This window comes from Carassius carassius, chromosome 19 (genome assembly GCF_963082965.1).
Source record: "Carassius carassius chromosome 19, fCarCar2.1, whole genome shotgun sequence".
Classification (NCBI taxonomy): domain Eukaryota; kingdom Metazoa; phylum Chordata; class Actinopteri; order Cypriniformes; family Cyprinidae; genus Carassius; species Carassius carassius.
The window spans coordinates 18425896-18453483 of NC_081773.1; the positions used below are offsets into that span (position 1 = coordinate 18425896).

General features: G+C 38.5%; 1 protein-coding gene across 2 annotated transcripts in view; it reads right to left on the reverse strand.

The window, feature by feature from the left end:
• Nucleotides 1-27588, reverse strand: part of LOC132095288 (mannosyl-oligosaccharide 1,2-alpha-mannosidase IB-like) — a 100583-nt gene that overhangs the window by 23151 nt on the left and 49844 nt on the right. For both annotated transcript variants that reach the window (XM_059500127.1, XM_059500126.1), the window contains exon 5: nucleotides 1802-1920. In XM_059500127.1, coding sequence (XP_059356110.1) covers nucleotides 1802-1920 — 119 coding nt within the window. The remainder of the gene's footprint in view (nucleotides 1-1801; nucleotides 1921-27588) is intronic.

A 27588-nucleotide genomic window follows, 5' to 3' on the forward strand; every position in this document is an offset into this window, starting at 1 on the left:
AAATACATAAAAACACTGTTTAAAGTAGTTCTCAGATAAGTATTTTAGAATAGAGTTGATCTCATTCTTTTCCACTGGCCAAATAGTATTTCAATTGCTTTAATCAATTCAAATCAAATTTAATTTACGCAATTTTGCTGGTAAGGTGAACATCGTTTAGCTATTTTTAGCCTATATATATTGTAGTGTAAATAGAATTATCTGACTCGGCGAGTCACTGACAAAGTAACCTATTTTAAAAAGAAAACCTGCAAATGATAATTTTCTTGTATCCTTGAAATACAGTGGTATTTTTCATAATGTTGTTGAAGATGCCTTCACATGGCATCAACAGTTGCACAGTAAGCTATTATCACTGGACCTATTCAAACCGGACAATGGACCGTTCGACCACTGAATCCAGCAGTGTCTGCCATAGTTTAAAGATGAATTAGCATGCACCTTCCATAGCATGCGCATTCCACTAAACATGTCTAAATTCATATAATTTTTATTTTAATTTCATATAAGTTTAACTTCTGCGTAATGACTATGTATTTTCAGTGCTTATTTAAATTAAATATTCCACTCTCATTAATGGAGAGTGGAAATTAAAACAGATTTTAAAATCGTTGCTTACTTCATAACTTCTCTCACGCCAGGAAAAAGAGCGTGTACGCATGGGCTAGAATGTCTGTAAGATTTTTTTTTAATAAATCCCGAAATGTGTGGAAAATTGCATAAGCAATTTTTATGCCTATTTTGTGCGTACACAATGTTTATGAATGAGACCCCTGGTGTCCAAGAAACATTCTGCAATGTTGAAAACAGTTGTGCTGTGCAATATCTTTCTGAAAACAAAGGGTTTTGCACACGCTTCCCTTCCTCACTTATGCTGTGAAGTTTATTGCCCTCTTCCAAAAATCCTTCCAACACATCCAATCCCACTGTGACATACTGAGCCCTCAGCGGCCAGACCCAACGGTCCAAACATGAGTCATCCTTCAGAGTGCACATGCTTTGTAAGATATACTTGTCCAAAAATAAGAGTGAGGAGGGGGAGAGAGAAGAAATTAGGTCACTGCTGGAAAACCAAAAAGATGAACTAAACACGCAGAGGAGACTTCAGGCGCTAAGAGTCCACCAGATCTGCTCAAAGAAAGGTGGCAGAAGGGAGACGGGAGAAAAATCCCACAACACGCAGTCACCATAGAGATGATAAAGCCAAGAGAAACATACAGGCTCTCCATATCTGATGGAGGAGAGGTCGGAAAAACAACCGATAGGGAGAGAAACTGGAGAAATCCCATTAATGGGTCAAGATGTGAATGCAGACAGAGAAAGAGAACGAGAGCAGGAGACACGGGGCCCCTGGGGCCACTTGCCAGTCCCAGCTTCATTCTCTGACAAATCTTTTGTCTGCCATTTTTTCCTCAACATCACCAGCTAATTCCGGAGGCAGAGCGGTTCACATTGTTTCCATGGCGCCAGTCTTGTCTCCTGGATACGATGATGTGCCACATCAACTCAACACGTTTTTAACGGAGTGCCACCACAACCTGATCAAAACCTGAAAGATGCACACACGCTGAGGACTGAAGTCTCTGAGGGGTTAGTGGGTGTTGAATGACTGTTAATACAGCTGTGTCAGCTGGCTGCCAAAGTATACAGCTTACCACTGTGAAATAACAGCGTCCTGAGATATAACTGTGTCTGAAAACAAAAACAGACACGAACGCTTTGCCTCCAAACAGACAAAGACAAGTGTTGTTGGTAAGCGTGTGTCCGTGTGTGTGTTCATGTCCGAGTCTTGGCCACTTACCACACTGAAATCCAAGTTTTGCTTGATCCACTCCTGGCCATCCTTAAACTCATCGTGGAGGCCCATTATGTAAAGGGTATCCAGGGCGTCTACTATAGTGGCCCCCATCTGGGAATTACCTGCAGAGAGGATGTAGATATGAATATTTACTGAATACATATGCCCCACAGTAATTAAAAAGTTCATCAAACAATCCTGAGAAAAAAAAAAAATTATCACTGTTTTCACAATTTGTTTTTAATTTAAACTGAAATGTAAGCTATATAATGTTAATCTCAATGAGCATTGAGTCAGTGAGTTAATTGAGTTATCATTAAATGAATCATTTGTGAACTGATTTGTGACTGACTGACTAACAGAGATGCTTGTGCGCGAACAAATTGTTAGCCCAATTCTGATACATGCAATGGCTATATATTATAACATGTAGGCATATTTATATTTATGTAGCCTACACAACAATAATCTTTTATATTGTAATCCTTTCGATTTCAATAATATTTGGCATGTTTGTGTGCTGCTGCGCATCCCTGTGTGTAATAAGCAGAGTGTACGCACGTTGTGGACCTACCTATAGGCACATATTACGAACACACTCTTTAAATAATAAAAAATACTGCAACTACTACCATTTACTTTAGACCAGGTTTTAGTTGGTCAGTGGCGCAGTTGTTTCCTCAAAATAGTAACACGCCAATAATGCGCCTAAACACAACACGCCCACGAGCGCACAAAAGGGTGCATATCCATTTGCTATACTGCATCGGGCTGAATATAGGCAAAAAAAAAAAACAACAACACTTGAGTCGCGCCTGGTACCGCATTGGATCGGGTCTATGATAGAGCCCAAAAACTTTAATACAATAATTATTATTATTTTTAGTATTTTTTCCACAAATCAACTTATTTAATTTTTTTTTTTTTGCCATTTTTGCCTTTATTATGATGAGAGAGATCAGAGTTGGCAGGAAGCGAAGTGAGAAAAAGAAGAGATCAGGAAGTTATGATCAGGAGAGTTCCTCTGGTTGGGATTTGAACTCGGGACGCCCCTAATACAACGGTGCTGTCCACAAAGCTATCGGCACTGACTTAATAACCCTTTTAAAGTTTCAGCTCATATTTCAAAAATACTGTTTTCCCACAAATAAAACTAATCTCAAGAGTGGAAAATTGTTGGGAGATACTGTGTGGCATTTCTCTCTCTCTATCTCAATCTGTAGAACCGCAGTGTTATCATCATCATTATTGTCAGGAACTCTAAATCACTCTAAAAATACCCATCAGTCCTCAGACTCACAGCTCTGCTAATCTGTCCAGACTGCTGCTTCAGCTTGTCCAGAGGCACCCCAAATGGCCTCAGACTTTTATGCACCACAAACACTTTTGCTTTTTATCCCTCTTTTTATAAGACTTGAATCCCTTTTGCTCTTACGTCATTTAAGACTACAATATCTTTACTGCCTTCTCATCTATGACTTCACTTTGCAATGAAATAATAAAATTAGTTGCAACCCAAGACCTGCAGAACTGTCTACACATTCATCCCTCACTGCCTCATTTCCATTCCCATAAATACACTGCCAATATTGAGTAAAATCTACACTCTCTGGCTTTCTACTGGACTTGAAATCAGGCCTCATCATACTGAATGAATCTTGATTGGCATTTACACAAGGCTGGCATTCTGGATGCCAGACCTTTCTGGTGTAAATCAAATTGGACTCAATAGTTACTTGGGGAATTCCAGTGGCAATCAGTCTAAGTTCCTCTCTCCGCTTCCTACAAGCCATCTCTCCATCCCACACTCTCTCACTTTGTGTCATCCATGCCAGTTTCATTTGGCGACAGGTTGCGAGCTGTTCTAAAATGAACGCAGACGTGGCAGCCGGTGTGATGATTTCATTCTTCAGATTCAGTCTCATCTTGAGAGAAAACCATCAGAGAGGTTCTGATTAGTTGAGAGGTTTATTTAATTAAATGCAGGCATGTGTTTGTGAATGAAAGTACTTATGTATACAAAAAAAGAAGTATACTTAGTTGCATCTCCAATTGAGTTGTTCCGATTCCGATACTAGTATCGGAAATATCACCAATACCACAACAAATTCTGGCATCGGCGAGTACATGAACCCATATACCGATCCGATACCATTTTCAAGACCTAGTTATGACCGCTAGCTTTGCCTAACCGCTGCACGGTTCTTCTTCGCTGCTCAGAATGCATTGCAAACACAGGAAGTTGTGTTGTGTTGCCACAAGCAACCCCTGTTTAGAGCAGCGAAGAAGAAATGAAAACGCGTTAGCAGCACTGATCTATATATGACTGGATCGCTCGTCGCGTTCTAAACTGCCAACAGACAGTGAAGCCACTTCTAGATCAGTGGTTAGCAGTATGTCCGCTGTTTAGCAGTATTTCAGACTAGACCAACCAGACAGTAAAACGGCGACTAGGGATGCCACAAGTACTGGCAATTCACTACCAAGACGGTGCTGAAAATGTAAAAATGTGACGATACAAGCGTCTCTGTAGTACCGGTTGTAAGTTACCGACTCCCGAGTATATTCGGTCCCCGCAGCTGCGTTCATTCGCTTCCGTGTTAGTCTAAGCGCAGGGCTCCATACTCTAGCCGAATATATACTAGTGTCTGTGAATATTAAACTGCAAAATACTATTTAAATATTACTCCTGCAAATTCTACATCTCTGTGGGAGACGGGCGCAGATGCACGGGAGCTCGCTGTTTGTAGTCTCTGCCGTGTGTCACTATATGAGGACACGAACGCATAAACCGTCACTTCATGAGAATTTACCGTTTCATTTGAGAAAACTCATATCATAAACACAGACACTCAAAGATCTTCATGGCGAGTAAATTGACAATATATTAAGCTACTGTTGTAGCCTACAGTAGATTTAGCTACGTCTCTATGTAGTAATAATACGTCTCTATTAATAATAATAATTATGCCTAGACGGTTGCTTGTTTTTTACTTTTGTTGTAAAGAGATTATCTGATTAATATAGAAGTTTTGCAGTTTTTTTATACAGTTATACTGTAAAACTAAAATACCTTTTTTAGTTTGCGGTGTTAGATTTTTGGCTGCATTTGAAGTTCTTTTTCGCTTAAGAAAATAAATAATATTACGGTCAAATTCATGTCAGATAATAAAAATACTCTAATAAATACAGTAGTTCACCATGTATTTGTTCATGTTTTATTAAGGGATAAGTCTGAAGCACACCATAAAATAATTCTAGCAATTTACACAGGGCTAGTAGTATGTAAAGCTGTATATACAGATACACACCCAGGTATCGGATCAGTACTCGGTATCGGCCGATACCCTGAGCCCAGGTATCGGAATCGGTATCGGGAAGAGAAAAAGGGTATCGGAACATCTCTAATCTCCAAGCCAAAGGCATGAGTCTGAAGGCTTTCTCCCTCTATCTGTGTTGTCTCGGGGGTTTATCAAGGAAACGAAGAAAGGGAGAGAGTCAAACCCTCTCCATAACTAATAGTTTAATAGTGCCCACTATTTCTGCTGCCACTGATTCTCCCCGGACCCTTATTGCAACATCTGCTGTGCTCAACAAACTGCCATGGCTACGTGTGTGAAAGAGAGAACAGTAGAATGAAAAGACAGAGTAAAGAAAGAGAGATGGAACTGTGAGAGATTTTTCCCTTTTATTTAATCCATACTATTTTTCAGAAGTTATTGCAAAAATTGCATTTACTTGCAGCCTTGGTGAGAATATAAAAATCATTCTGCAATATAAATATTACAAATATTAAAATAATTTGTTAATACAAAATGTATTTATTTTCAATATTCTTCGATGAAAAGAAAGTTCAGTTCACATTTATTTGAAGTAGAATTCTTTTGTAACATTATAAATATCTTTACCACCACTTATTTAACGTGTCCTTGCTAAATAAAAAGGAACAAAAAACTTTATCCCATAATATAAACTAACTAAAGAACTATTTAAAGATTGTTACACTGCCTGACCAGATTATTTAAAGAACTTTTATATGGTTTCTATGCTTCAAGCAATTACGATACGACAGTACAAATGAGATCAGACCTCCAGAAAGACCTACAATTAAAATCCACAAATCAAACAGTTCCAACTTTAACTTAAGTATCTGTAAGGCACGTACTACATGGGTTTGAACTAAACACCATAAAAGCTAATTGCCTTGTGGCTCTATTCTGTATGCAGCACCTCTCTCAAGGAATGTTTTATGATGGCCAATCTGTACTCCATAAAGTGCATTGAGACAAAGCTCATAAAGAAAAAAACAAACAGAAAAAAAAAACATTTCCAGTGCAATTTCTACAAATGAGTCATTAGGCCAAATGCAATGCTGAACTCTAGATAACAGTCAATTGTTTAACTGGTGAACACAGCAGCAGTGATTAGATGCTTTTTAGATGCATCTGATACAAGTAACCATAAATGCAAGGTTTCAGCATTTTGCAGGGTCAAGTCATCACACTCCCGGTGAATCGGTGCATGATCAAACCATTGCTGAAAAATGCTGGGAGTACACTGAGGTAGAAAGGTATCTAAAGTGTTTTTTATTTATAAATGTAGTTTTGTTTCCGATTTATGGCAAAAAATTTTTGCCAAGTAATAAGCATCATAGTGATTAAATATTTGCTTGGTTGTTTCTAAAGCTCACTTGAATTAGTTCCAGACATGACATTATGATTTCTTAAAAGCCTGTCATCTTTTCTGTCTACGCCTTTGGTGTTTGAGATTCTTTATCAAATTACGACACGCATGTTAGGTATTGCCGACTATTTCAGATGGACAACTTGCCTTTTCCCCAAGACACTTGACTTTGCTGATGCTCTTGAAATGAAAATCCAACATTAATTTCAAGCTCCAGTGCAGTTAACGCTCAGGATATTAGATATTAGACTTTTTAAGGTCACAAACTTATTTCTGCATTTCCTCCCCCCTGAGAAATCTGAGCAGCACGAGAAAGCATCTGAAGCAGAACAAAAAAACATACTGTATATTCTCCCCACATAAAACGCTACACGGTCAGAAGTGATCACCTTCAATCATTAGACTGGCCCACTTGAGCTCATGTCTACAGACACGGGCAGCATGTTGTCTGGGGGCGTGCACATAAGCTTTTGGCTGTGTTTTTCCATCACTTCTGCATTTACCTTTATTTTGTACAGTCTTGGCCATTACTTATCCTTACAGGCTTAGATTGCAAACCCGCTGGAGTGTGACTGGAAATGTGGTTCTGCAAATGAAACTACAGGCTCTGCGGATCTTGGCTAGTGGAAAGTAGTAGTGGGACTGAGTATAAATATTGAGACAAGGCAATACTGGAAAGCTTGAGTGCCTGTTCTGTGAATTTGATGTGGTTGAGGAATTCTTTTGAAGACCTGTTTATTGGAAATAGAACAAATTACATATCTGAATTGTACGGTATCCTGAGGATTCTTTCCTCTTGTATTAATCCCATTCTAATTTTCGGTTGTGATTTGGAAGTTACATTGCTTAATACTACTGGCCTCAATTTGCCAAGCCGTAGCCATGAAATGTCACTCACTAATATTAAAGGAAAAGTTCACTGAAAATCATGTTTAGGTCCTCACCCCAGTTAAGTGTGTTAGTGAAGGACTGAAATCATGCTGAAGCTTATTATTAGCAGTGCTTGCAATTGCTACAGTTTATACATACGGTTAAGGTTTTGATTTATCCTTAATTTATAAATGTAAATTGCAGCGCATGATGCACAGAACTGATAGCACTACAGGCAATGCACACATTCACAAACATTATGGTAAGATTTAAAAAGAAAATGTTATTTCAAAATACAAAATATATTTTAAAATGTAATTTATTCCAGTGATTGCCAAGCTGAATTTTCAGGAGCAATTACTCCAGATTTTAGGGTCACATGATCCTTCAGAAATCATTTTACTATGCTGATTTGTTGCTCAGGAAACATTTAATTTTTAGTATTTTAGTGGGAAGCACGATATACTTATTTTTAATGAACAGAAAGTTCAAAAGAATAGCATTTATGTGAAATTCTGTAACAATGTTAAAGTCCTGGCTGTCACTTTTGATCAATTTAATGAATCCTTGCTGAATAAAAGTAAATCAATAAATAAACTTTAAACAAATAAATAAACCCTAAACTTTCGAATGGTTCTAGATACATAGTAAAAAACTGAAAAAAATAAAAAAAAGGTACTAATAAGGACTCTGCAGCAGAGCAAATAACAAAGAATAAAAATATATACAGTATATAATAATCTACAGAAAAACAGAAGTAATGACCATGACTCTCCATCGCTGTTGTGCAAGTTGTTATAAAGTTGGGTTCACACTTTGTTTTTTTTCTGTCCTTGACTGTTGCTTGTTAGATTGTACATAAAACCCAAAGAGGCATCTTGGGTAAAACCAAAGGCAGACAGTAGAACATTGATGGTCTTTTAAGTCAGACTGTAAGATATACATCATAACTAAGATTTTTATGACAGACAGTGTAGACTGTCCATTTTAAGTTACCAGTTGATGGCCAGTCTGCTGTCTTAATTTATACTTGAAACCGAAACACTGCTGCACAAACCCAAGTCCTTGCACTAATGATAACGGTCTAAAGCCTGGAGTCAGATGTGGCTGGGCTGTCAGAACAAACCCACTGCAGGACTCTGACCTACAATTAAGGACATAGTACTTTTAAGGTTGAGATAAATCACTATGGCATTTAATCTCACATCCATATCTAAGCGTTCCAAGATTATTTCTCTATGACCAGATATTTTGTGACTTTAGCTCTTAAATTGGTCTAAAATTAAAGTAAAAAAATTATAAAATAAATGATACATTAAGTAAAACAGAAAAATATTAAATGCAAAAACAACACACACCAAAAAATATTACCATGTACCCAATGCAAGACATTTTACTGCATGTCTAAGGGCAATTCTTAGGCTCCAAAAGATGTTACCTTTACCAACCTGAATAATTTATTTTACTGCAATCTAAACTTTAGAGTCTGCCTGCACTTTGAAAAAGTTCGAAGGCCAGGTGCTGCCATGTGCCCTTTTCACACTGTAACTAACAATCACAATCCATGTACAGGTGCTCAGGTCCAAATAACACATCGGCACTCAAGTCACGTACATTCAGCTCTCAAGGGCACACTAGTGTCTGTCTATCTCTCATGATCTCTTAATGAATAACTGCACAGACATTTCAACAGCTTATTTCCATCAGCATGTCTCCTTTCTCACCAAATCTCTTGCCTCCCTCCTGCAGTCCTCTATCTCCACTCTGTTTGTAATTTGGTGTTTGCTGTGTGCTGTGCTTGCTGTCAGTCACTGTAAGTGGCTGATGAATATTTACTGAGTCACAGCACTTTGATGAATGGCTGTAGTGGTGATGCCGAGGGAGAGGAGTGATTCCTGTTTCTCAGACACACATTCTCTTGCACCATTTAAATGCTGCAGAGACTCATGGTGCACGGCATTCTCTGAGATAGTGTGGCAAGGACAGGGTCGGTATCGGTGGAGAAAAGTAACAGACTAAAAAAAACTGCAAACTTAAAGGGGTCATATGACATTGCTAAAAAGAATATTATTTTGTGTATTTGGTGTTATGCAATGTGTTTATCTGGTTTAAGGTTACAAAAACACATTTTCCTCATACTGTACATTATTGTTTCTACTCTATGCCCCCCCTTTCTGAAACGCATTGATTTTTACAAAGCTCATCGTTCTGAAAAGCGAGTTGTGCTCCGATTGGCCAGCTATCCAGTGCTTTGTGATTGGCTGTATGCCTCAAGCGTGTGACAGAAATGTTACGTCCCTCACCATACTGCAGACATGGGGACTTGTGACTTGGTGACTTGGACAAGAGTCAACTCGAGTCGCTATTTTTATGACTTGTGACTTGACAAAAAATAAAATACTTGAGACTTGACTCGGACTTGGAAGTTAAAGACTCGGGACTTGACTTGACTTGAGACACGATGACTTGAATGACTTGAGTGTTAATCACATCATGTTTTCAGTTTGAATTTAAAATATATAAATTATTTTTAAAAATAAAATAGATTACTCGGCTGGAGCGCAGGCTGAGAATCGCGTTGTCATGACTGGACCAGGACACTATCATCAGTCATGCCCTCTCTACCGCACACCACGCCCACTTAGATCAGATATCAAATCACATCAACATCTCAGCTTGAGGGGTACCGAGGGTCATCGCTTTTGTCGTCAATAATTTGCGGCTAAAAACGCGTGGAAATCGCTAGGCGCGCCGCTTTCTCCTTGTTTCCAAAGCGATCGGGCAGTTGCGCCCCTGAGGCGTCTGCCGTTGCTGAGCAACCATGACGCGCTCTCTCCATGAAGATGCGGGAATTTCAGCAAATGATAAATGGATTTGCAGCACTAAAAATCGCTTGCAGTAGCTCTGCTACTAAATTTATTTCAAAATGGCAATCTATATACAGCTATGATCAGCTGTTCCTTCATCTTGGCTGAGCTTTCAATGTTGTTAGGGGAAAGGATGAAGCTGATTGGTTGGTTCTTGTCACATGACCTGTGGTGCGCTTGCGGCTCTCTGAAAAGTTGAGATGTTTTTAATTCGATGCGGTGCGGACGCGATTGGAAAAAACAAGCGCGTCGCGACCGCGTTGCTTCCATTATGAGCGCGCATACCGGTGGCGCATACATGGTGGGATAGGCCACATCGTGCTAGGCTTGCAGACAAGACTCTCTCAAATCTTATATTTTGCAAGTGCAATACCTTGTAATAGAGGTAATGACTTACGGATATACTCTGAGAGAGAGTGTGTGTGTGTGTGTGTGTGTGTGTGAGAGAGAGAGAAAGAGAGAGAGAGAGAGAGAGAGAGAGAGAGAGAGAAACACACTCGTGCTTCACCTGATGAAGGAAACCCAAACTGATTCTGACTCCAATCAACCCCAACATTCAGAAACTAATTGACAAAAATCTGAAGTATCATTAAGATGAAAAAGGAAAAAATGAATTTGAGCTCCAAACCAAAACTCCAGTGATATTCGGCCCTAAACAGAACCACAAAACTGGCAAATTACTTATCAATCAAGCAATTAAAAGAAATACAAATCCTTTCAAAATATAGACTCAGTGATCATGATTTGGAAATAGAGATTGGTAGAAGTAAAAGATCCTGGCTACCGAGAGAAGAGAGACTGTGCAAACACTGTGAGCTGAATCAAACAGAGGATGAGAAACACTTCCCAAATACAGCACTACAGGAGAAACATTCTTCCCACAGTTTGAAGCTTTGAATCATTCATTCTTGTCTCTAAATGACTCAGAGAAACTACTCTATATACTTGGAGAGAATGAGATGGCAGTCACACTAGCTGCTAAATATTTATACACCATACGAAAGGGATCATTTATGTTATTCAACTGTTTTATTTGATATTCTTAATTTTATATAATTACTATTATTTGTATTAGAAATAGTATCTGCTGTTGCTATTTTTATTGTATTGTATTTTATTGTTATATTTTATATTTTATTCTGTATCTAAATGCTTTGGCAATACTGTAACTCAAATGGCATGCCAATAAAGCAACTTGAACTTAAACTTGAGAGAGAGAGAGAGAGAGAGAGAGAGAGAGAGAGAGAGTGGAGAAATGTAAGAAAGTTTATTGTTGTATGTAAACTGTGTTTGAGGGGAAGTTGTGGCCTACTGGTTAGAGAGTCGGACTCCCAATTGAAAGGTTGTGAGTTCGAGTCTCGGGTCGGCAGGAATTGTGGGTGGGGGGAGTGCATGTACAGTTCTCTCTCCACCTTCAATACCACGACTTAAGTGCCCTTGAGCAAGGCATCAAACCCCCAACTGCTCCCCGGGCGCCGCAGCATAAATGTCTGCCCACGGCTCCAGGTGTGTGTTCACAGTGTGTGTGTGTGGACTGCTGTGTGTGTGCACTTTGGATGGGTTAAATGCAGAGCACGAATTCTGAGTATGGGTCACCATACTTGGCCGAATGTCATGTCACGTCACGTCACATCGTTAGAGAGAGAGGTGTTCAGAGAGGAGTCTGTTGGATGTTTAGCTGTTATTTGTTTTATGGACTCAATGTTGAAAATGTAAAACATTTCAAACACTGTTGGCATAAGTGAAAAATAATTTTATGAAGTTACAATTTTGTTTGATTCCATGATGTATTTTACTGAACATGAGTATTTACAATGCAAATCCAAATTATTTTAATTTACTGACAGTTACTTATATCTTGTCTTTTAACTTTATTAAGATCAGATTCTGCAGGTAAAATTACAATAATAAGGTGACTTGACTTGGACTTGACTTGACTTACTACAGGACTTGACTTGACTTGACTTGACTTGACTTGCCCAAGAAAAAAATACTTGGGACTTACTTGAGACTTGAAGGTTAAGACTTGAGACTTACTTGAGACTTGCACATGTGTGACTTGGTCCCATCTCTGCCATACTGTGATGCCGTCTCCCAGCACGATGAGAAAAAAACAATAAAACCCATAACAAACAAGGCAGTTGTTGCATCCAGTGGGGACATAATTACGGATTATAATGACTTATGTCTTTTTAAACGTTGTGTTGCGTATCGCGCCACCTAAACAAAACCTTGTCTGCATTTGTGATCGGAGAAACAACAAACAACAAGTGCTAGTATACACTGCTGAAAAATCATGTTTAAATAGTCAGTGGCAAATTCTTTAAATACAAAAAATGCACTTACAGACTGTGAGTCAGAAAAGCCAGACTGTCCTTGCAAAGTTGGAACAGCCCAACTTTATAGAAACAGCCTTTGTGTCACAGATGCACTGTAGGCTACTGGATCAGGAAACAGTCCTCAGCCTTAGTGCTGGGCGGTTTGACCAAAAATGTATATACCGTTTTTTTTTTCAAAATTATACCGGTTTTCCGGTTTATGACGTTTTTTTTTTATTTTTTATGCATAATCAGGTGTACAATGCATTTTCTGCTGGTTGATATTCCAAGACGTGCTTGCGGCTAAGGTGCTGGAGCAAATTGCTCGTGTTTTAGCCCGACAGCACTTGCATAAAATGGATATTATATATGCATAGTCTGCCTGCAGTGCATATGCAGTCCGCAGCACGGACTCATTCTGCTTTCACACAGGACGTGTTTGCAGTCCGCTACTGATCCGCGTCGGTTTAGTCCACAAACACAACATTTGTTCATTGTTTTGATATCATGTAAAAAAAAAAAAAAATATATATATATATATATATATATATATATATATGTAAGTCTTTTATCACAGAACAATCTTTCATTTAGACATTAGTTTAAACTCAAATATAAACAACGCATTATTCATGCATTTTACATCTAGGTTTGTATAATAAGCTGCTCAAGCAAGCGGCAAAACATTTAAACAATAATTAGCCTACTTGTTAAAATATTTAAAATTAAAACACCACAGACAGAAACAGTCTCGTGCATTTTGCATTTAAATCTTTATCGCAAGCAATCCCACGGGTCTTAATGAACTTTGTTTTTCTGCAACCATAAAAGTTAACATATTGTTTTCCTTGTTTATCTAAAAGTGCTCTTTTTATTGTTTTAAACCTAGCCAAAAACCCATGTGACTGCGTTTCCATGTCAATCCATGTTCATTTTTTCCGCGAACAATGCGCTTTCACTTTAATTCAGCGTCTGCAGCACAGCAAAAATAGACTCAGTGCGTTAACAATTGCTGCACTGCTGCAGAGCACCGCTCTGTGGCGAGTGGGGCAGGGCAGAGGGACGTGGGAACAAGGAGGGAGGCCGGCAATGATTGGGCAAATCAGTGACACCTGCGGCCCACCGCCGGTCTCGAGTCCTATGTAGGAGATGGAAGAATATAAAACTGGAGCGACAACAGTGAAGGACGAGAGAGGACCAGGCCTGGGCTTTTAGTTGTGTTTTGGTTTTAATTTGAGTGCACCAGTCGTCCGTGAGGGGCTGGTGCGCTGTTTTGTGTTTATTTTTGTAATTAAAATGTTATTTGATTGTCCGCCGGTTCCCGCCTCCTCCTTCCCGATGATTATTAAGGTTTAATTATTACAGTGGAGCCAAAACCCGGGAGAAGGAGGGACGCGCTGCTGAAGAAGACTAAAAGCCCAGGCCTGGCCCTCTCTCATCCTTCACTGTCGTCGCTCCAGTTTTTTTTTTTTTTTTTTTCTTTTTATCAGAACAAGGTACATTGAAAGTATTCCGTGACAAACACTATTAAAGGCTTTGCTTTTTCAAAATTTTCACCAACAGATTCCCATCCCAACACAACACCCCAGATACTAGAAAAAAAAAAAAATATATATATATATAAAATAAAAAAAAGAAAGAGTAAAATAAAGAAAGGAGAGGAGGGGGGTCCTCAAATTACTTTAAAGAGTGAGGAGTATATTCTTCTCAAAATAGTTTATTAAAGGGTCCCATGTTTTGTAAAATGTTCTGGTTGAACCCCTGAGAAAATATTTAATTTTTTCAGTTTTTAGAAACATCATTAGATCACTAAGCCATGATGACATATTAGGTGGATTGTGTGATTTCCACTCTAGAAGAATTCTTCTTCTAGCTATTAATGTGGCAAAAGCCAGGGCATTCTCTTTATTTTTATCTATTTGGAAGTCGTCACCTCTGACTCCAAACAGAGCCATTATTGGGTTAGGGTGAATTTTTATTTTAAAAGCTGAGTATAAAACCTCAAAGACTGAAAACCAAAATTGTCTCAGTTTAGGACATGACCAAAACATATGGGTTAGATCTCCCTTCGATGCCTTGCAGCGGTCACACGTTTCATCTATATTTGGGTACAGTTTAGCCAATTTTGTTTTACTGTAATGAATACGGTAGAGAACTTTCATCTGAATCAGATTCTTGCAGAGTCTTGCACAAGATGAAGTCCCATTTACTCGATCAACAGCTCTATCCCAGGTGTCTTTAGATATGTCTATTCCTAACTCTCCTATCCATTCTGTTTTGATCTTTTCTATTGATACATTTTGGAACGACATGATCAGGTTATAAATTTTTGAAATAAATCCCTTAAGGTGTGAAGGGACCCTCAGAACTAAATCTAAACGTGACTCAGAGGGCAATTGTGGAAACACAGAGCAGTGGGCTTGGATAAAGTGACGAACCTGAAGAAATCGAAAAAAATCTGAGTTTTGAAGACTAAATTTTTTAACAAGATCATTGTAACTAGCAAAAGTATTATCAATAAAAAAGTCACTACATTTAACTAGGCCTAGGTGTTGCCATTGCTTGAAAGTAGAGTCTAGCTTGGCAGCCGGGAAAAGATGATTATTACATATGGGGTTTTCCAAGAGAAAATCTGTGAGTTGAAATGCTTGTCTGAATTGGTTATATATTTTGAGAGTCGAAATTACAACTGGACTTGAGGAAAACTGCGATGGTGAGAATGGTGACTTCATTGTAATTAGCACGGCAAGTGATGTTGACTGGCATGTTTTAGCTTCCGCTGCACACCAGTCCGTATGTGGAGACTGAAACCAATAAATGACTTTTTGTAAATTTGCTGCCCAATAGTAATGTAACAAATTCAGGAGAGCCAATCCTCCATCTTTTTTTGGTCTCTCAAGAAGCTCTCTACGTATTCTTGGTTTTTTGCCACCCCAAATAAAGGAAGACAGCAACCTATTAGTTGACTGAAAAAAGGACTTTGGCAGAAAAATTGGAAGACTCTGAAACAAATACAATAATCTGGGTAACACATTCATTTTAACACAATTGATTTTACCAGCTAGAGACAAATATATAACACTCCATCGTTGGAAGTCAGATTCAAGTTTTTTAAGTATGGGACTGTAATTTGCTTTAAACAGACCAGTGTATGAACGAGTAATATTAATTCCTAAGTATTTAAATCCTGATTTTGATATGCAAAAGGGCAAGTCTGTATCCATAATCTGATCTGCCATATGCTTTATAGGGAAGCATATACTTTTAGAAAAATTTAGTTTATAACCTGAAAAGAACCCGAAGTCTTTAAATATTTTCACAATCTGAGAGGCACATGACAGCGGGTTAGTTATAAATAATAATAAATCGTCAGCATATAAAGAAACTTTATACTCGACATTCATTCTTTTAATACCACAAATAGACTGTGAGGTTCTGAGTACTGATGATAGTGGCTCTATAGCCAAAATAAATAGCAAAGGGCTAAGGGGACAACCTTGCCGTGTACCTCTAGACAGAGAGAAAAATTGTGAGCATATTTTATTTGTGATTACGGCTGCCTTTGGTTGATGATAAAGCAGGCGAATCCAGGAAGTGAATTTTGAGCCGAATCCAAATTTGTCTAACACAGCAAATAGATAGTTCCACTCAACTCTATCAAATGCTTTCTCTGCGTCCAGAGAAATAATCACTTCAGGACTACTCTCTGACGCAGAGGAATGCACAACATTAAGAAGTTTACGAATATTAATGAAGGAGTGGCGCCCCTTAATGAAGCCCGTCTGGTCTTGTGAGATAACATCTGGAATTATATGCTCTACTCTAGAGGCTAATACTTTAGATAAAATTTTTACATCTACATTTAATAAGGAAATCGGTCTATAGGAACTACAATCCAGGGGGTCTTTATCTGGCTTCAGGAGAACTGTGATATGGGCCTGTGTAAGACTTGATGGCAATGTCGACTGTTCAAGAGAATTATTGAACATACTGAGAAGTAAGGGAGACAATTTTGAAGAAAATTTCTTATAGAACTCGACGGGAAATCCGTCTGGTCCCGGGGCTTTACCGCTCTGCATAGCTTTGATTGAATCTTCTATCTCTTGAAGTTGTAAAGGTTTATCCAGATTACTCTTTTGATCTTGTTTAACTGAGGGTAAGTTTACATTAGCTAGGAATGTTGACATAAGAGTGTCATCGTGTGGAAATTCGGAAGTATACAAATCTGAATAGAATTTTTGAAAAGTAGAATTAATTTCTTGAGGATCCACTGTAATTTCTTGACATGTTTTCCTAATCTTGGGAATATGCTGGGATGCTGATTTAATCTTTAACTGTTGGGCGAGAAGACGACCTGCCTTTTCTCCATGTTCATAAAACCTAGTACGGGCAAAAACCAGATCACGCTCTGTTTTTTCTGTCGATAATAAATCATATCTGGTCTTAAGGCTCAGTTTTTCTCTATGTAGTTCTGGTGTTGGAGCAATAGCATATTGGTGATCAATTTTCTGTATAGATTCAATAAGTTTTTCCTGTGTTTGTTTCTTTACTTTATTACGTGAGGCAGAATACGATATTATTTCACCCCTTATTACAACCTTGAATGTCTCCCATAATAATGATGGTGATATAGAGTCTGTTTTATTCGTTAGTAGAAAGTTGTCAATCGCGCTAGATATGAATTGGCAAAAGGTTGCATCTGAAATTAAAGTAGTGTTCAGTCTCCACACAGGCTGCGATGAGTAATTATAAGAAAAACAAATATCAAGAATGACGGGGGCATGGTCTGATTCAACAATAGCAGAGTATTCTACCTTTTTTATTGAGGGGATAAGCCTTTTATCAGTAAAGAAATAATCTATCCTTGAATAAGTCTGGTGGACATGTGAAAAGCAAGAGAATTCTTTTTTATCAGGAAATAAAAACCTCCATGGATCCACACAACCAATTTGCGTCATATAACCAGCGAGAGTCTGAGACATTTTTAAAAGGGGTACCGTTTTAGGGTTGGAACGATCCATAGTTGTATCCATCACACAGTTCATATCTCCACCGAATATAAGATGGTAAGTGTTTAAATCCGGTAACAAGGAAAATATTTTTTTAACAAAGTTAACATCATCCCAATTGGGTGCGTAAACACTGACCAAGACTACTGGAATATTGAAGAGATGACCTTATACAATAATGAACCGACCTTGGGGATCTGAAATCGTTCCAGATGCAGTAAACTGTATTCTTTTGTGAATAATGATTGCTGCACCCCTAGCCCTATGGCTAAAACTGGAGTGGTAGACCTGGCCGACCCAAGTTTTCCTCAGTCGATTATGATCCTCAGTACGTAGGTGTGTTTCCTGTAAAAAGGCTATTTCTGTATTTAATCTCTTCAAATGCGTAAATATGCGAGTTCTTTTTACTGGTCCGTTTAAACCTCTAACGTTCCAACTAACAAACCGCACAGCTGACCCTCCAGTACTTGTAACTTTATTACCAGTGTCTACCATTATTTATCGATAGTTGTCTGTGTGCCCAAATATCGTATACCCCCATAAGATGTATCTTCTGTCTGTGACTGACGTCCCATAGAAAATGCAGAGAGAGAGAGAGAAAAAAAAAAAAAAAAAAAAAAAAAAAAAAAAGGAACCCCCCCCCCCCCCCCCAGCAAATGGTACATTTTGACAAACCCAACCAAACTATAATACATTCTAGATTTGTCTGTTGAACAAAGACAAACCGCAGCTCACAACTATCTTTCAACTTCCGATGATCCAAGTCCATATCCTTTTCCGTTATATCCCAGAGCTCCCGACATAATGTAGCAAACCAGAAAAACGTAAGCATAAAATGTAAAATCAAGCCTACCAATAAATGTATTTGCAGACCACAGGTACCATTACCAGACACAGTGCCGTAATGATTAACAAAAAATGCGAATGTAACCAAAAATAAATAAATAAATGCTATATAAATAAAACTTATTCTTCAAAAATAAATAAAAATAAACAAATGAATAATAATATATACAATTTACTACATTCCGGGCCAATCAACGGTAAAGTTGTTCGTCATCATTACTACTAGGCTATTGAATAATCTGTTAACTAGCACAGCTAAATAAAGTGCATTATGTAATAGACCTAAAACAGACCTATCACCTGATATCAAATGTAGGATCTATGACCTAGGCCTAATAAATGAATTGTAAAAATAGGGCATTGCAATTGTCAACGCAGAACATAGACCACCCTAAAACAAAAAGTGCACTTAAAGATTGTGCTGAGATGTAAGTTTTCCAGTCTTTGTAGTGTTTTTAGGCCTACCTAGTCAAAATGTCTCTTCTGTAATTCTTAATATTGCAGCCATAATATCAAGGTTTATTCACGTCTGGCAATCCGCTGTTCGTAGAACTGTTGAGCTTCTTCAGGCGTATTGAAAAGCAGGGTTTCGTCCTCAAAACGAACTCGTAGTCGTGCTGGATGAAGCAACTGGAATCGTACATCGTTCTGATACAGCAACTGTTTGACGTTTTTAAAAGCGGCGCGTTTTCTGACGAGATCGGCGGAGATGTCAGGGTAGATCCTCAAAGTAGAGTCCTTATACTTTGCCTCATGTTGTCTGGCCCATCTTAGCGCTTTTTCCTTCTCCTGGAATCTGTGAAAACACACAACCAGTGGGCGAGGATGCCGACCTTCCTGTGGTTTTGGCCCCAAAGATCGATGTGCTCGTTCCAATTCAGGAGGTTTTTCAAAAACTTCAGGACCCATGACTTCCATTAACATCTCGGACACGAACTTGATTGTGGATTGGCCTTTCTCGCTGTTCTCTGGGACGTTTAAGATCCTGAGATTTGCTCTCCGCGACCGGTTTTCCAAGTCGTCGACTCGATCCAGAAGTGTCGCGTTTTGCTCTTTCAGAGTTTTGATAGTCGTTTCGGCCGTAGCCAGCGCAGCGAAGTTATCGCCCGCGAGTGTCTCTGTAGCACACAAGCGGGACTGGAAACTTGCCAAAGTCTCCGTTAAAGCATTCACCGATGCCTGAAGCGGCGCCATCGACTCTTGGATCAGAGCGGAGATGTCCTCTTTTATCGAAGCTCGCTGCTTTGTTAGCTCTGTTACTAGCTGGCTCATGGAGACACCGTCATTATCTGGAAGAGCTTCTTCAGACTTCCCTGCGCTAGCCATCGTGGCTAACTTGCTAGCTAAACTGGTTCTCGTTATTGGTGGGGCATTTGCTGCCGCTTTGTTCTTACTCATCTTGCTGTATCAGTACGATTGTCGTAAGCACCACTTCAACGTTTATAAAAACGATTTAGACTGCTTAAATTGCGCTATTAAAGTGTAATTTATCTGAAACTGTCGGGAGCTCTGCCGACACGTGTCTGCACCTCACATTGCCAAACCGGAAGTCGTCGCTCCAGTTTTATATCCTTCCATCTCCTACGTGGGACTCGAGACCGGCAGTGGGCCGCAGGTGTCACTGATTTGCCCAATCATTGCCGGCCTCACTCCTTGTTCCCACGTCCCTCGGCCCCGCCGCACTCGCCACACGCTCCTCGAACACCCTGACCGCAACCTCGTGCAGCTGGAATCCGTTAATACGCACAGCAGACAGACTGTGTGAAACAGGCGTTATAACGTAACACCAGAGTACTACTGTGTTTGACCTCACCACGTCTCGCAGTCGCTGCTTAGAAGTGCAACATTGTAAAGGGTCCGTCTGAAACAGTGTCCCGCGGCCGCGGCGCAGCATAACGTTCGTTCCGAACGCGGAGTTATTAAATACACCGGTATGGCGGTATACTCAAAATTAACATCGTAACGAAAATATACACCGGTCTTCGGTATGAACCGGTTTACCGCCCAGCACTACTCATCCTCCATAAAATGTGTTGGACACAACTGAATATTTGGGCTGTTCTGGAACAGTGTTGTTAATACAACTTAACCACTGATTTCTAGTCGTGTCCTCTTTTGGAAGGCTAAACCAAGTAGTTTCACTTTCACAAAGAAACACACAGCATCTCCACAACATGGCAGCAGGAGCAACAACGAGAATAAAAGTTAAGCCTTCTTTCTTTGCATGAACATTTAGGTGGCTTTATGCAAATCTTCCCACATCGTGACACAGACATGTGGGGGCATGTTAGAATGAGCCTTTTTAGGAGGGCTTGGTTGACTCTTAACTTTTATAAAGAATATCTCTCTGGATTTGAGACTTTAGTCTTTGCAACTTTACACATCATCTTTATACATCAAGAGCTTGTAACACTCCAAAGAGAAAGGAAAATGTTTAAAATCGCATCATATGATCCCTTTAACATTTTTCAGTAGCAGCACTTCAGCTCAGCAATCTTCAAATCAGACTAAGCAGGTTTTTCAGTAAACGGTTACTATTTCAAGTAATAAATGACATGGGAATATGTCATTGTTCATAGATTTTTTAAAATATTCTAAACATTATATAGAAAGAATATCACCAATAATATAATTACTTAAACTGGAATATTTATCAGTGCATTTTTGACTAATTTAATAGTAGCCTAATAATTTAATTTTAAATTGCTTATGTGCCAAACAAATAATGTTGATTGATAAATGGGAAATACAATTAAGTAAAATATGAAAAAAATTATAATAATACAAATAAATAAATAAATTACAATTACAAATAGTAGTTGTAGTAGTAAAATTGCAATTTAATGCCATGTCAGCATCTTTGGCTATTTTCAAGAAGAAGAAAAACAACTTAAAAACAATACAAGTATAACAAATACAATAAAAACCTGGAAACAAAAATTATAATACACAAGATTTTTTACATTAACATATACAAGTTCTAAAACGTTTTCTTGCAAAATTATAGTTACAAATAAAATAAAAAAGTATAAATACAGTAAAATAAAATTAATTTTAGCTTGAAGTGTTGCTTTATTTTCAAAAGCATGTCTTGTCTGTATTAATTGCTTTCAAGGTACAGTATAAGCAGCTTGCCCAACACTGCTAGCTATGCAATGACTTTCATTCCACTTTTTCTTCTTGTTCATCTTCCATTTCTCTTCTACCTTCTTAGTCTTTTGTATCTAGGTATTCTGTTTAATGTCAAGGGCTTATGTTGATTCCTGGTGGACTGCACAGAACCAAATTCGTGTGATTACCCATTTGCGCTTGGCATCTTCTCATCTATTAAAAGTTGAATCCCAGGAGAACCCTAGCAGAGCGGGAAAAGCAGCAGGAATTGAGCTGGAATCAGTCAGTCAGTCGGGAGCATTTGCAGCATTTTCTTTCTGTGCTAGCTGGAAACATGCTAATTCAAAGTAAGCCTCGTAGCACGAAACGAAGAACAATAAATAAACACAAGTCACTTCAGAACGGTGCTGTGGGCTTCCCTCTGCATGATATGGATGTGCAAAGGTACAGATTTTCAAAAACAAATCATTGGTAAGTTGCTTGAACAGACTAATCGGTCTCAACAAAAGGACCTGTGAAATTAGGGTGTCCTGACATCTAGATGAACTAGTCGATGCTACTAATCTAGGCGACCTTTAAAAAAAAATGCTTGCCCTAAAAGCTGTGGAGAGGACTATGAATCTCCTTGAAGTCACAGACAGCAGTTTTCTTCAGAAAAATGCAGCTATGAAAGAGGACATCACACAAGACGTGTAGGCTATACACACATATTCACATAATTTATGGCACTACGCCTCGGGGGTGACACAAACAGTCCTATATTTTGCGCATACTAATTTGTGCATGGAGAGCTCCGTTCTCAAAGAATACATCACCTCAAACTCAGATGGTAGAGCTGGCGCAACCTAACTTATTGGATGTGTTTGCAGGAATCTGTGTATTGGCTAAGGTATAGTCTTTTGCTGAGCAAGAATGCAATATTTTTCATTGATTATGAATTATCATATATATATGGTGAGCATGATTTCACCAAGTACAACATGTTCCTGGATCAGCATCCTTGTTGATCCTGGAACAGCATTTTAAATCAACCAATCAGAATTGAGATATAACTTTTCAGGAAATATTATGGGTACACAAAGTGTGGCAAGACATCAGCGAAGAAGAAAAGTGCCTGAAAACTGAAAGTTGATCACAGAGAGCATGGAACACTCAGAACAACACAGAACTACTGCAGCTAAGTGACCGCAAACTTCATAAAATCTGGACAGTTGGAGCACCAAATTGAACTTCAATATCTGCCCTGGCCACACAAACCAACTGTCAATCACTTCTGTCAATCACTTCAATATTATGTAATACATTATGCAAAGTTTTGAAGTGAAGCAGATTCCCTCCTTCAACATCTCTTAAACTCATCTGAAAGATGTTCTGATTAACAACATTCCACTGTAGAGTATTCAAAAGTTGTATGAATCTATTCTAAGAAGGCTTGAAGCTGTATTAACCCTTTAATGCGTACGATCACACCAGTGTGATCAGTCTTGGCTGGTCCCTGAAGCGTACGATCACACCTGTTAGAACTTTCAGTGCGTCACGTCATCAACTGCTTAATTTACCTATCATGTGTTCCCGGGAAATCGAACCCCTAACCTTGCGCTTGCTAACGGAATGCTCTACCACTTGAGCTACAGGAACACTTGACTTAACATTTGACTGTGAAGCTGGTCTGTGATTAAAATTCTCTTTACATTTTATGTATCCCCCTTTATACATGTGTTCATGTTCAATTTTAGAACGCCTATTAAAGCTACTGAAGTTATCAAGGCAAATTTTTAAAAAATATTATATAAAAACTTTAAATATTAATATTAATGACCTAACAGCATATCTACTGGGTTGCACTTACACTGCAAGGCCTAATTCACAGATTCAATATTTTGACAACTCCAGTCGTTTGTTCTGTTTACATGCGCAACGCTGACCTCATACGTCATCCAACCCGAGCTGCTTCCTTGTTCCTTGAACTGTTGCCGCAAGCTACACTAAAGTGATTATTACATTTTGAATATGGATATTTTTCTTACAAAAACACATCGATTCACTACAGGAGGCCTTTGTTCACCCCCCGGAGCAGTGTGAGCAGTTTTTTTACTTTAATACTAACTTCCAACAATCTACAAACACTAGTTAAACCGGCACACATAATACTCCACACAAAAAGAACAAATCAAAAATCTAAATTCCCTCTTCAAGTACAGTCACACATTTCAGAGACTAAATGAGCCAATGAGCCATTATAAAAATTACATCTGCATTGTCCTCTGAAAATAGGCCATTTGAACACAGACGGATGAATACATTACAGGCTTTAGCAGAAATGTGTCTAAGTGAGACATTTGGAGGAAAAACGCATGACTGTCTAGTACTGCACACATATCGGTATTTAGCACGTGCTTGGGATGTATTCTACCTTAGAGCACTGCACAAAACTGGCATACTTAGCACGCAGATGACAAAAGCCTAAACCCCAGTGTTATACTGCTTTGTCTCTGCATTGCAGGAGAGGATAGCGGTGCTTGGCACTTGCCTGAGCCGAGCGGAGCCGCGGTCACCCCTCTGCAGTCTTTTACGAAGTCACCACAGAGAAGACAACATGCCCCAGGCTTCATCCCTACCACTCATTACATCATTAACAACACAGTGGGTCACGTACTGATGGATCTCTAGACCAAGCCCACACAAGCCAAGAGCACTAAACTGACATGCTGAGAATACTTCCCCATGTTCTCCACAGTCAAACAGAAAATCACACGCATCATTAAGGAAATATTAACCACCTAGGGAACACAATTCGTTGGGAAGCACAGAGATGCATATATAATTGGAGATTTCGGCGAGGCTGGTGGCTGATGGGAATTACGTAAATGAGGTCATAAATACCGAAATGAAGTCAAAAGCACCAGCCGACTGAGGCCATATTCTCTCATTGCAATCCATTGTCTTGACAAAACTCTCTTTAGACAGCTGGGTTCCCTCCTCCCTCTTTCATTCCTCATCATCTCCACATAACGACCATGGTCTATTCATTATACGAAATTTAGTTTACACAACTTTTCTACAAAAAAATGTAAGGGATTGTTCACCCAAAAATGAAAATCACCCAATGATTTACTCAACCTCAAGCCATCCTAGGTGATTATAACGTTCTTCTTTCAGACAAATATAATCAGAGTTATTATGAAATAGAGACGTATTGGTCATTATAAAATGTCCTGGCTTTTTCAAGCTTTATAAAGGCAGTGAATGGGGGTTTGAGATTTTGAAGCCAAAAACTGCATCCATCTGATAAAAAGTGTTCCACATAAAGGCCTTCTGAAGTGGACTGATAATTTGTGTAAGAAAAATATATTTAAAACTATATAAACCATAATTCTTTAGCTTTTGCTAACTTTCGTATGCTTGTTCACCAGGGAGTGGCATCCAGCGGATGTAGGCATAACATAAGCTGCGGTGAGAACATGCTAGTCTCGCAAGAACCAAGTTTTGTTTACAGCAAAAAAAAACATCTCTTGGCTTATATCAAAATCCCCCAACATTTTTCTTTACAAATCCTAATTTTGTACTTAATGTTTTAACCAGTATTTTTGTTTCTCTCTCTTCTGCACTTCCACGTTTGTCGACACTCACTACTTTCACCTACGTCCTTCACCATCTACTGGATGCCACTATCTCATGAATGTGTATGTGACTGTTAGCAGAAGCTAGAGATTATGGTTTATAAAGTTTTAAATATGGGTAGATTTCTTACAAAAATGCATCAATTGGCTTCAGAAGGCTTTATTAACCCACCATGTGGAGCTGGACATTTTATGATGGATGAATCCACTTTTATTGGACTATCCATCCAACTTGATCTTAAACCCCATTCACTGGCATTATAAAGCTTGGAAGAGCTTTAAAATAAACAAATAACTCTGATTGTATTTGTCTGAAAGAACAAAGATGGCTTGAGGACGAGTAAATAATGGGGTAATTTTCATTTTTGGGTGAAATTTCCATTTAAAGGGATATCTATTATTTTAAAGATATTTTTTTACCATATGCATGCATATAAGAGCAGGTTCAAAGTTCAGAAGGTCACTCAAATCCTGGAAATATCACTTAATACCAAATATGTGATTTTCCGGACTGTATTATTGCTATAGTGAACACATAAGTTATGCTCAATTCTAAAAATAAAAAATAAAAATTGCATAAAAAATGCAATATTTGCTCCTTGAGAACAGCATCTCAAATCACATGTTTTTTTTTGCTACAAGAGTCAGAAAAAAAAAATCTGTGGAATCCTGGAGGGACTTGTAAATGCTTCACCCCAAGAAAACGGATTCTTTGTCCTAAAAATATTATCATTAAGGCATCTACTGGCAGGGCCACATGCTAGCGACCAAAATCAAAAGTGTGAACAAGGCTTAAGCACCGTCCCTTTCAAACAGTCAGGGAGAACCGCTAAGCTCTCATTTTTACAGCAGTGATCATCATGCATTGTGCCCTTTTATTCCTGGGAACAGATATGAGGAACAAAAATGACCCAGTTATGGACAATGGTCTGAGCATCAGACTCATGCCGAGTGTCCTCAGCGGATTAGTTGCAGGCTGGTGGGTATTGATTAACCAGAGAGCAGATTAAAGACCCCGTAGTAAGGATGCTCTGCCTCTTATCAGCCAGCATACGTATTCTGACCTCAGCTAGCCCTGCCGTTGCTATGGCAACTACACTGGACGTCAGGATGATGGAGAACACAATGGCCCGTCTCCAGCTGCGGGTCTGGAGGGCTGTGCCCAGGCTAAAACCGTCTAGATGCAGCCTTCTCGCTTTCTCTTCACACATCAGCACAGGATAGAACAACTTCCTGCTAAATGTGTTAAGGGCTCATACTGAGATGAAGCTTATCGTAATCAGTTCATTCAGCCATGATGTGGTGGAAAGAAATGAAAACACAAAGCCTCACTGTTTAGGAAAATAAAAATCTCCACCTCTTCATTGTCTGGTAAAAACCTTTTATTGGTGTAATCTTGATGACTACAGTTATGGCCCACTGCTACACTTCTGACAATAGATCATCCGTCCCCATGTACAGTACACTGCCGGTCAAAAGGTTGGCTTCGGTAAGGGTTTCTTTTTTTTCTTTTTTTATTAAATTAATATTTAAATTCAGCAAGGGTGCATTAAATTGATTAAAAGTGACAGTCGATAGATTTACAATGTAACAAAAGATTTCTATTTCAAATGAATTATGTTCTATTGAAATGAATTTCAAATTATGTTCTTTTGAATTTTGTTTCCACAAAACAGCACAAATGTTATTAGAAAGATTTCCGAAGGATCATGTGACACTGAAGACTGAACTAAAGAAGCCGCAAATTCATCATATGATTAAATGAAATTTTAAATTATATTTAAATACAAACCAATTATGTTAAATAGTAATATTTCACTATTACTTTTTTTGATCAAATGAATTCAGCCTTGGTGAGTACTGTATATGAGAGACTTTCGTCTCATCAACTCCAAACTTTTTAATTGTACTGTAAATCAGCTCCATATTAGAACTGGGTGGTACATCGAATATGTACAATATATCAGTTTATTTTCATACACCATAAAGGATAAGGCAATACAGTTTATATCAATATATATTAGTATGATATCGCATGCACATCTGAAAAATAGTAGAAGACACAGGATCAGCTGCTGTGGGGAAAATGCATACAATTAAAACAAAAACATGCTTTAAAAGCTTCAAACTAATTTAGCAAGATATAGTTAACAAGTTTTAAGCAGCTTGCCCAGACAGATGCTCTGACAGATATTTGTACCGTTTAATGCATTTGAGACGCGTTTTCCTCAGTGCATAACTTCTCCATCTGTAAATGTTAGAAAGTCATGCAAATATTTTCATATTCCTGTCAGGAGTGGACAAGTCTTATCATATAGACTTCAGTGTATGAGCGCCGTCACATACTGTACATGCGCCCCAAACAGACAGAACGCAATAAATCTCACTAAACTCATTATGCTAAAATATTTGTTTTTGGACATTATGTGCCATATGTAGCATTTTAATCCTACAAGTAAGTGTATT